Source organism: Cebidichthys violaceus, unplaced genomic scaffold, assembly GCF_023349555.1.
Source record: "Cebidichthys violaceus isolate CVI_PGR_0920_01 unplaced genomic scaffold, fCebVio1.0.p SCAF_50, whole genome shotgun sequence".
NCBI lineage: Eukaryota > Metazoa > Chordata > Actinopteri > Perciformes > Stichaeidae > Cebidichthys > Cebidichthys violaceus.
In genome coordinates this window covers 953,975-964,845 of record NW_027176706.1, presented here as the reverse complement: position 1 = coordinate 964,845, position 10,871 = coordinate 953,975, and the positions used below count along the sequence as shown (strand labels likewise).

At 43.7% G+C, this 10,871-nt stretch overlaps 1 protein-coding gene across 1 annotated transcript; it reads left to right on the top strand.

Annotated features, from left to right (window-relative positions):
• Window positions 1-2,895: 2,895 nt before the first annotated feature.
• Window positions 2,896-7,025, top strand: irx4b (iroquois homeobox 4b). The gene is made up of 6 exons (XM_068731259.1): window positions 2,896-2,970; window positions 3,874-4,062; window positions 4,386-4,492; window positions 4,813-4,969; window positions 5,191-5,344; window positions 5,449-7,025. The coding sequence occupies exons 2-6, from the start codon at window positions 3,880-3,882 to the stop codon at window positions 6,021-6,023; spliced, it is 1,176 nt and encodes a 391-aa protein (XP_068587360.1). The 5' UTR covers window positions 2,896-2,970; window positions 3,874-3,879; the 3' UTR covers window positions 6,024-7,025.
• Window positions 7,026-10,871: the final 3,846 nt, after the last annotated feature.

The window sequence follows — 10,871 nt, the reverse complement described above, 5'->3', positions numbered from 1 at the left end:
CCCCCCCCCCCATGAACTATATGGAACCAAGATTAAACACACTCATGTTCGTTGTCAGTGGCTAAACAAATTGCCATTTTCCCTGAGTGACATGTGTTTTGTGGGAAGACGTGCAACGCCAGCGTGGGGGAGATAACTTCATTTTACAATCTTTGAGCACAGATGAGGGGGAGACAGTTAGTCCGTGTTCAGTATATGAGCACCTTTCACGGGACAAATGGAATGTCAATCAAGCGGCGGTACACAGATGCCTTCTCCCCCGGTGGCGCCCACGATGCTTTCTGGTGATGCAGCTCTGTTGTTCCAGCACTACTCTGGGTGCACTGGGAATATTTTGTCCTTTTACCCCTCCACGTCCCCTCGCTCCATTTCAGATCCCCTGACTATTAACGATTCTTTCTGCTCCCCAAGTTTGCCCTTTTTAGGCTTTTTTCCACCCCCCCTCCACATTCATTTCTTGTTGTTGGGTTTCTTGCACGTAAAGTTTCTTACCCGGCTGTCCTTATTTCTTCTTTCTCCACACAACCTCTCATGGATTTCCTCGTTTTGACTCTCCCCGTACATTTCCTCTGCTATAAAGCGACTGGACAAAAAAGGATCAGGGTTAGGGAGCTGGGAGGATTCTTATATTTCATTTTTATAGAAAAGAAAGCATTAACATTATCAACATTTGCTTTGGAGCCTCCCCTTGACCTAGAAAAGAAAAACATACCCCCCCCCCCCCCCAAGATCTCAAAATAATATATTTATGCAAAACATAACAAAGAGCTGCTGAGTGAACCGGGAAAAAGGCACCAGATCGTTCCCAACCAGGAGGAAACGTGATGCCAACCGGAATTCATCTTCTGTTAACATTATGAAATATTGCTTATGAACTATCGGGCAAGTCAAACAAAATCAACTCATCTGTAAAATGTTCACTGACAAAGTATTTCATTTGTTTTCTGCAAAAAACATCCAAGGTTGCTATAATAAAACATCCACTTTTAGTGACTACAGCATTATTTAACTTTGTTGTAGTTGTGATGCAGCGCTCACAGTTGGACCGGTTTTCCTGTGTTATTGTGCCTATAGGTGACGAATGGGGATCATCATTTGTTTTAATTGGTCCAGTATTAAGGGAGCGGCCTCTAAATGAGCTGTAATGTAAATGCGCTTGGGACAACTCCTCACTGTCAATTTACGTACACTAAAAGTGCTCCTTTTTTTGTGTGTGCCTCCGACAGGCTCAGATTGTTATCATAAGTGTCTGACAACATAATGCAAAGACAGAGAAATAAAATATTTGTCTTCCATTCTCACCCACGCAGACAGCTCGGTGAGTTTCATTTCTTTTTCTTTGCGAGACTGTATGAAGCTGTCTTATACGACAACTTCGAGCTGATTGCCTGCATACGTCGTCGCTTGTTTTTTGAGTTTGAATGGAGTGTGTTTTATGACAAGGGGAGGGGGGGGGGGGGGGGGGGGGGGTGGTCAGCCAATTGTGTGTTGTATTCATTCAACCACACAACGGTGAGGAGTTGTGTTAAATTACAGACCGTTTACAGTTGCTGGCTGCAGCGGCACTCCCTCAATACTGGACCAATAAAAGGAAAATGTAAGTCACTAAGACACAGAAACATGGGAAACTCCTTGAGGTTAGGATGTGATTGTCGTCTGGTGGAATACAGAAGAAGTCTATAGAGACTTAACATTTAACAGGAACCATAATCTGTAACTAAAATGCAGACACATCTCATGTGTAGGAGAAGGACGAGTGGATGAAATGCTGCAAATAAAGTCCATCTCACTGTCTAATTACAAAAATCTGCTTCTGTTCTGACCCTTCATGAGCAAAATCTGCTGCAGCTGACTTCAACGAGCCACATACGGAAAGTTCGGATGTTCCTCCACACACATGGTGTCAAAGTCCTTTGCTGAAATGTTCACTCTGAACGTTATCCAGCCAACGATTACAACTATCATCACAATGTTATTGGGGAAAAACACTTTAGTACGAGATCAGATGTCTGACAATTCAATCGCATTGGTGTTTGAGTCGCATGGTGTTGTTGGAGACGTTTCCGAACTGATCCATGAAAGCCATGTTTGTGATGTGACTACTTGACGAATACAATAAATCTCAACAAAGTATCAAGAATGTGGGGGAAAAAAAATAAATTGAAGCTCTCTCAAAGATTCAGACTTAGTTCTTTCCACCAAAAAAAAAGAAAAGCTTCTCACTTCTCTGACCCTCTCCCCTCTAATAACGCTCACGCAGTCCCTAAGATCTTTCCTCTCGGTCGATCAATAAACCCCTAAAATTCTTCACTCTCTGCCCCTTTTTGCACAAAAGTATCCAATTATTTTGAACACCGCAAACTCCTCGAACATTTCCCCTCGTCCCTTTTGCACTTGCCCTGCTCGTCATCCCTCCCCTACCTATAAAAAATGAATAACGATCTTAAGGTGGATCGAGGAGAAATGAGAGAAATGTTTCCACCTCACTAGGACGGCTTAAGACTTTGTCATTAAAAACATGACAAGCCATTCAGTTGGTAAAGGTGCTTACTCGAGGGAATGCTGAGAGTGTTTATTCTTTGATTAATTTGCTTGGAGGAGACCTGAAATTTCCCCACTCATGAATATGTGGATGACAGGGAGATTTCTCCGTGGTGACAACTTATCTAAACTACAGGGCAAAACGATTATGCTAATATCAGGTTGTAGTCATCAATCATCTTGTGTCAATGTGGTGTCAAGGCATCACGTTCCTGATCCCCCCTCTGGCCATAGCGCTGTGTGTGTGTGTGTGTGTGTGTGTGTGTGTGTGTGTGTGTGTGCGCGCAAGCTGTGTGTGCGCTTATTTGGAAAGGAGAATTGATCACATTCTCATTACGCCCGGGGATTGTTGGTGGGGTTGCTCTTGCGCTTGCGTGGAGCTGTTCTCCTGGATAAGAGCTGAAGGAAACCTGGGAAGGAATTAATTAGGTGAGTTTCTTCATCTTGATATGAACACCGGGCTACACACACACACACACACACACACACACACACACACACACACACACACACACACACACACACACACACACATATGCGCGCAGAGTCCGGGCTGAGTGACGTCAGAGAGACGCGCCTTAAAAACCAAAGAGCGCATCACAGCGGAGATGCATGGTTTGATCAAACGCAACACACACTCGCTTTGGATTGTAAGATCGCGGTGATACTGTAGGAGCTGCAGCAGCGGCTTGGGTGAATGAGGCGGAGCGGGAAGGGAAGCCAAGAAGTCACTTTTAAAGACTTTTGGTCGCGGTGCGTAAAATGAGAGTGGTGCGTAAATGTCTTCGCGGTAGATGTTATCCACATTTTTTAACCCTGAAAAGTTGAATGGAAAAGCAGCTGTGAACTAGTGACAGAGGCTATAAAGTCTACCCTTGGCGCTGATGCTGTTGGATGTCGCCCCGAGTCCTGCTTTTTGTCTCTCTGATCTCATTTGAGCTATGGCTTACTCTCAGCTGGGATACTCCTACTCCACCACCCCGCAGGTACAGTTACCGTAATTAACAAAATATACTACGACGCTGTCAAATAAGGCACTTGATTCCATCACAAAATGTGACAAAGTCAGTAGCACAGCAGTATGTATTTAGTGCGCGTTTTCTACTTTTTTTTCGAGAAATAACTGGAATCAGAACACCCAACTTCTTATTTTACTTTTATGGGAAAACATTACAATAAAACGGTAAACAAACAACATAAATCACGACTCGAAGAACTTGTTACATTTTGAGTGGTTTTCGTGTGAGGGAAATACCTTTTAATAACTTTATCACTGATAATGTAATGGGACAAATGAGCTTAATTTTTTTATTTATTTATTTTTCGCCAAAGTTTCTGATGACCTCCAGCTCTCTGGCCGGTTGTTTGGAGCCGGGGACGCCTCCGTCACACCCGGTGCTGCGCTCCCCGGGCCACCAGCTCGCCTCCACCGCCGGCATTGGAGTCTACAGCGGAACTTACCCAAAGAGCCAAGGTTACTACAACACCTGCGGCAGCGACGCCACCGCTCTCTATCCCAGAGTGAGTTTCACTTTGCACTTCCCGTTCTTTATTACTTATTATAATTTTGCCTTTATCTAAAAATGCTTCATCGTCACTAATTTTGGGAGACACGTGACGAAAGAAGGGCTGAAAAAATGACCTTGTAGTTTTTTTTTTTTTTAAGACTGCAGTTTTTTTTTTTAGAATGATTTGTAAATATTATACTTATGGAGAAAAAAAAAGTCTAAGTAAAGAAAGGTGATTTCAGACTTTAGTCAATCAATAATTAGTATCAGAGTTCATGCGTGTGAAAACGTGTTTTATTGTTTTATGGATTCTGATCAGTTATTAAATATTTTCAGGGGCCACTAGATCCCAAAGACGGAGCTGCATCTGTGGGGACCTCTCAGACTCCTGCCTACTATCCCTATGACTATACATTTGGACAATATCCATATGACAGATACGGGTAAGTCAAAGTCTTTTAATTCGCTTAAATTAAACCACATTTTGTCAATTCAAAACTGCAATATCTCCACTCAGAACTCCAGACTCACTAATCGTTTGCAGTGACCTCATATTCTTTTATGTCTTGGCATCATTGCAAGTATTACACTAGCGCAAGGTTGTAGTTGTGCTTACGGTCCCTCTCACGCTATCATTAATATATGATTCAAAGTCAGTTGTTATCCATAAATGAGGGAGGCCTTTCATTATAGCGAAAGCAATTCACTTATTTTAGGTATGACATAGCTCAACACGATTTGGATTGTCACCATTTTGGCCCAGGTATTCCTGCTCTGACGGCGCTTCCCGTCGTAAAAATGCCACCCGAGAGACCACCAGCACCCTGAAGGCTTGGCTGCAGGAACACCAGAAGAACCCCTACCCCACAAAGGGAGAGAAGATAATGCTTGCCATCATCACCAGGATGACCCTCACACAGGTAGCTTTTAGTACAATTCCATAGTTTAGTTTCCTGATATTCTCTTTCTTGTTTACCCTCAATCCATTTCCGGCAGCGTTAAATGATTTGTCCTTTTTGTGTATGACTTATTTCACACTCTCTCTTACTTTTGCCCTCACCCTCTCTGTCTTCTCTTCACTAATGTCCTATACCTATGATCTTATATTCCCCTCTGACCTGCATCCCCCCCCCCCCCTCAGGTGTCTACATGGTTTGCTAATGCACGCAGGAGGCTAAAGAAGGAGAACAAGGTGACGTGGTCACCGCGGGCTTGCAAAAGCTCTGACGATCGGGGCTGCGATGATGACAGTGACGAAGCTGAGAAGCCCCTTAAAAACGACAAAGACCTTCCCGGTAAGCGGCGCCTCAATCAATTAGCACATTAAGCTGGTTTCAGGATTTGCCCAAATTTAGTTAGCAGGTAGACTTGGTGTTATCTGTGTGATTCCTTCTCGCAGATCAACAGTGTGCAGACCTGCAGAGCGACCTCGAGGACTTCGACCTGCTGGATTCAGACGGTTCTGACTGTGAACCGAAGCGACGGTTTCTACCTGAGGACAGTGACGCAAACACAGAGCTCCCACATGGGCATCTCAGGCCCAACCCAGACCCGCTGCACGGAAAAGAGAGATTGTCCCCGGACTGCCCCAAACTCACACCGGTCAAACAGCAAAACAACGCCTTCTATCCTAATCCAGACCTGCGAAGTACAAACACCAAGCCCAAAATTTGGTCCATCGCTCACACTGCTGCGTCTTTGGACGGCAGCTTGCAGCCAGAGTACCCTCCCTGCATGCTGTCGTCGACGGGGTCCCCCTCCCCTGGGTATCCGTCAAATATGGCGCTGACCAAGGCGGACAGGGAACAGGAGTCACCGGTCGCCACGCTCAGAGAATGGGTGGACGGAGTTTTCCACGGTCCCCCTTTCCAGCAGCTCAAACCAGTTGAGGTGTGGAAAGGCTTAACTGATGCCGCGATAGACAGAACACCCGGACAGTCCTTTGAACTTGTTAGGTCTACGTCGTCTTTGTAGTCCAGCCGACACATCGTCAACGGAATATAAAAAGACTGCTGGACTTGAAACAAAAAGTCTATATTTTGTTGTTGTGACTTGACCGATTGGCTGTTCACTAAGCGCTACACCCCCCCCCCCCCCTTACTGTTACTGTTACTACGTCTGTCAAGCTTTTCATTCTCCATTCTCGTGTATGCAGTTTACGCTGCTAACGGTGGCACTGAAAAATGTTTGTAATTGTTTTTTTGTAATTGTAAAAAAAAAAAAAAATGTAAACAGTTGATCCCAGATTCCAGACAAAAGCAGGCTTCTCAATTCTAGCCAACAACCATCGATTTTGCCGTCTGAAATGACAACTGTTGGCAACGGATTTAGCTAGCTTTAGCAAGCTCCCAAACGTTAGCTCTCTGACTCCAGTTGACTTTCCAATGTGTCCCGCTGTATCTTAACTACGCACTTGTTGGCGGCATACGTGATATTGTGCTAAAAGACCATGTAGAACGCATGCATCTAATGCATCTGAAAAAAATGTAACGTTGGCTGGGGTTGCTGGAGTGAAAACTACCCTAAATCCATTTTTAACGTTAGCCAAAATGGCTGGACATGCTAGTCGGGGTAACGAAACACTGTAACTCCACGAATAGCGATGTTAGCGCGAGTTAATGATGCGCTCCTCGGCCTTGGAAGTAATGCTCGGTTACTGTAGGTAGTAAAGCCGGACATTTTAATGATTGCATCTTAATTTAGAGCAGACAAACATTGTTTTAATCTAAACTACGGCCCAATGTACATGTGGAGAAATCCAAAGTTTGACAGACCTGGTGTGCTAAGTTGCAGTTGCTAAAGCTATGATTGGACAATTGTCATTCGGGGTAGGGTTGTTTTTGCGAACGGTCAATTAACAATGTGATCGTATTCTGGCATTTTGACAGGCCCCGTACTCTCTCTCTCTCTCTCTCTCTCTCTCTCTCTCTCTCTCTCTCTCTCTCTCTCTCTCTCTCTCTCTCTCTCTCTCTCTCTCTCTCTCAACTGGACCCCATCAATGGTCCGATGTCTTCGAGCAAACAAGTGTTCACCACACACGTTCCTGCAGCAAGGTTGTACGGTTCACACATGGAAAAAAAAAAATATATACGATATTGTACACTTGCACTATAACCTGCACATGCACTGAGTCACAAAAATAAAAGGTGTATTCTGTAGAATGGCAAAGTTCTCTGAGTGTGCCCTTGGTTGGAACCACTAGTGGTATCAAGTTTAGAAGATGTAAATCCTGTTCTGGAATAGTGGAATATACCTCTGCAGCTTTGGATATGTCTGTGTGTGTGTGTGTGTGTGTGTGTGTGTGTGTGTGTGTGTGTGTGTGTGTGTGTGTGTGTGTGTTTGTGTGTGTGTTTTGAGGGAGTGAAAGGGGGGAAGTGGGTGGTATTCAGCCGTGACTAATGGAAACACACAGAGGAGGGTGCTGTTAAATTGTTAAATCGATGCCACTTCCACCTCGGCTCCAGATATAGCCGCAATCAGCGATGCGTCCCTTTTCATTAGGCGGCTTTTGACTTTGTCAACCTGGGGACTGCAAGAAAATCCACCATGTGCAAAATGCTTCATAAAACCTCTTAAGTAATTTTAAGTAAGTGTCACATCTTTATCCACTTCGGTGAGTATTTCATATAACCAATAATAAGAAACGTCATCGGAATAAACGGAGGAATAAGGCTGGCATCACGAGGCCTAAACGTTTTTATAAAAAATGGATTTCCATCAACTTCAATTATTAAAGAAAAGTTCACAAATTGAGCACTGAAAAACATTTTACACAACACATTCTAAAACAAAGCATAACAAGAAACAGTGAGAAGTTGTTTTTTTTTTTTTTTCTTCTTCACCCCCACCTTTCTCCTTCTGTTTTCGATTTAGGAACAGTGATAAAGTATTTATCAGAACAGAGGAGGGATCTTCCTGGGCTTTGTATGGAATTAACCATTTCAGATTAAATTATTCAGGATGAATTCAACCGAGAATTTCATTCTGTTTCTGCCTCATAAATAAGTAAGATTTAAGATGATAAATAATGACATCTGACTTCTCTTTCCTGTAAAGTTTTCTTTCTTCCACTCGCTGTCCGACAGGATCTCATTGTGGTCGGCTGCAAATATATTTTCCATGTTTTTGCCCCGAATTTTCCCTTTTTTTTCCTAAGTTTAATGTACTAGAAATGATACGATTGCATTTGCTTTTTAAAAAATCTTGAGGTAGATTTGACTTCAAAGGAGGAGGAGGTGGTGTCATGAAGGATGTAGAATGGCAGTCAGATAAGAGGTTGAGGGTGACCAAGTGCTGAGTGGGGTTAAGAGATATAAGGTCATACTTGTTCTCACCTCCAGCTGGTTGAGACATGACTTGTCTCTTGGGGCGCAGAGCATTGGGGAAACTGCAGAAGTGCAGTACATATACTGCAATTTACTGTGGAGCTTAAATCTTTTGATTCAAAAAGTTTTGGAAAAAAATTCCACATTTTTGTTTTCTGTGTTACCTAAAAATTATTTGGAAATCGTTTGTTTTTTTTCAAAATAATGGCCTTTGTTTCAAGAGAATTCCTCATGTAATCATATGAGCATTTCACTCTGTTTAAGTTTCAGCTAAAGCAATATGTTTATATTTCCATTTTAAAGCTGCGCTTGCTTAACAATTAACTTTTTAAACTCCTATAACCGATTTCTGGCCCCTCTGAGGCAGCTGAGACAAGCTACGACCACAATGCTAACATACTTTAATATATATATATATATATATATATATATATATATATATATATATATATATGTATATATATATATATATATATATATATATATATATATATATGTATATATATATGATATGATAAACTAGCAGTTTCCTATGTACACATCCAGCAGACAGAGCCACGTTTCCAACATTCACTCTCCTTTAAGTTCTGTTTTTGGTCTCAACTCACCATCTTTAGCTGCTAAATGCTCCCCCACGTTCACCATGTCGCTAACTCGCTGGCGTGAACTTTAAAATTAGTGACGACGTTTGAGAAGTATAATTATGAAGCATAAATACTGTCAAAACCTAGAATATGACAGATTCTTTTGCCATTAAAATGTTTCCCTTTCACACATCCCCCCCCCCCCCCCCCCCACCACCCCTTACTCCACCAGCCGTCACCTATCTCCTCTCCTTCCTCGTTTCCTTCCCCCCCTGTCTCCTCTCCCTCCCTCCCTCCCTCCCTCCACTCCTTTCACCTCACGTCTGTCTGCTCCCGACACACAAGCGAGCCACTCAACAGCCAGTCTGACACGAAGGCCTGCTCCCTGGGCCATATCATGTGATTAAGCCTCCGTGTGCTGCTGTACGGGTCGGGGAATGTTAGAGCCACTGTTTACTTGTCTGGCTCATACCACCGGCAGTTATTTGGCCTTCAGCGTCTTATGAGGGAATTGACACAGGGGCGAAAGACAAAAGACTTTTTTTTTTTTTTTTTTTCTTTCCCCACTCAGAAAAGTATTGTTTGTCTTCCGTTAATTGTTCGTACCATTCATTCTACACTCTGTGGGACTTTTTTTTCCTGAATCACTTCTTCTTCTAAGATGGAATGTCTGCACAGGAAGTATTGACAACTTCAAATTACTCCTCTGTGCACCCTCCTCCGTCTGACACCTATTTCCTTTCAACACTGTCTGTGCCTCTGTCGCACACACACACACACACACACACACACACACACACACACACACACACACACACACACACACAACGTGGCATGCATATACACACAGTTCTAAGTCTCTTGCGTCTTGTCACACACACTTTGGTTTCCCGGGGCTATCAAAGTGGTGAGTGCAAACTCTCTCCCTCCAAAAACTGTCACATGTCGCCAGAGGTGTCTCGCTCCCTGCGGTAACCCTCGGAGCCCCTGGCACAAGTACAAGTCATTATTTCCGTGGTAAAGGTCAGAAGCTCTGTCACCTGACTCTAAAGTGGAGCCGAGTGGAGTCGCCCCGAGACAATGACCAAAGGTCAGTTTTCTGTTTTGCCTCTCATACAGTCGGTTTAGATTTGAGGAGGACGGGCTGCTCCCAGATCTGCACCATGAGCCCCCTTTTTTTTTTTTTGGGTCGCGGATGGCTTCGGAGACACGGAGGTTCAGATAATTGGCTGCAGGGAGCTCCATAATGAGCCTGAGGGTCTGTATTATGACACATCTTCAAGGAGGAACATTTTAATAGGGCAATTACAGCGACGAGGAGGATGTTTTGCGTATAGTGAGTGATTGTTGTTGAGGGGGGGGGCGCTGTGTTAAGGAATTCAATGGCATTTAACTCCATTATCTATTGTGGCTCAGCAGTGAGGAGAGTCTCAATACGAGTACAGTCTTATTTCAGCTCATCTTTGTCTGAGTGGTCTGACCCAACAGTGCAGGGTCACATTACGCGTACGAGTTGTATTTGCAATTATTATCCAACATTATGCTGAAAGAAAGAGGATAACTGGATGTAGCCATAAACCCCCCTGTGGTGATTTGACAGTTTAAGGTTGATCCCATGAATGAGTCCGTGTGCGCAAATTGGCTGAATTTTCAACTTCATAATCCGGAGTTACTTGACATATCTGATGTTAAAGAATATTCTATTACGCCGGCTGATGCGTTTAAGAGCAGTGAATAATTAAACGGCGCGGTTAAATCCAGCACAAAAACACAGGCGCTGTTTAATTCAGCGCAATTCATATGCTCAGTTTCATCTGAAGATTTCGCCCCCGGGCAATGCCTCCAACTCCGCCAACCACCGCCTCTGAACCGCTCAGACTTAACCAACCCGCAAGACCGACCAGTCAGCTCTC

Coding starts and splice junctions, on each gene's coding strand:
- irx4b (XM_068731259.1), top strand. CDS start 3,880: ATGACCTCCAGCTCTCTGGCCGGTTGTTTGGAGCCGGGGACGCCTCCG. Junction 4,493..4,812: donor TATCCATATGACAGATACGG/GTAAGTCAAAGT, acceptor ATTTTGGCCCAG/GTATTCCTGCTCTGACGGCG. Junction 4,970..5,190: donor CCAGGATGACCCTCACACAG/GTAGCTTTTAGT, acceptor CCCCCCCCTCAG/GTGTCTACATGGTTTGCTAA.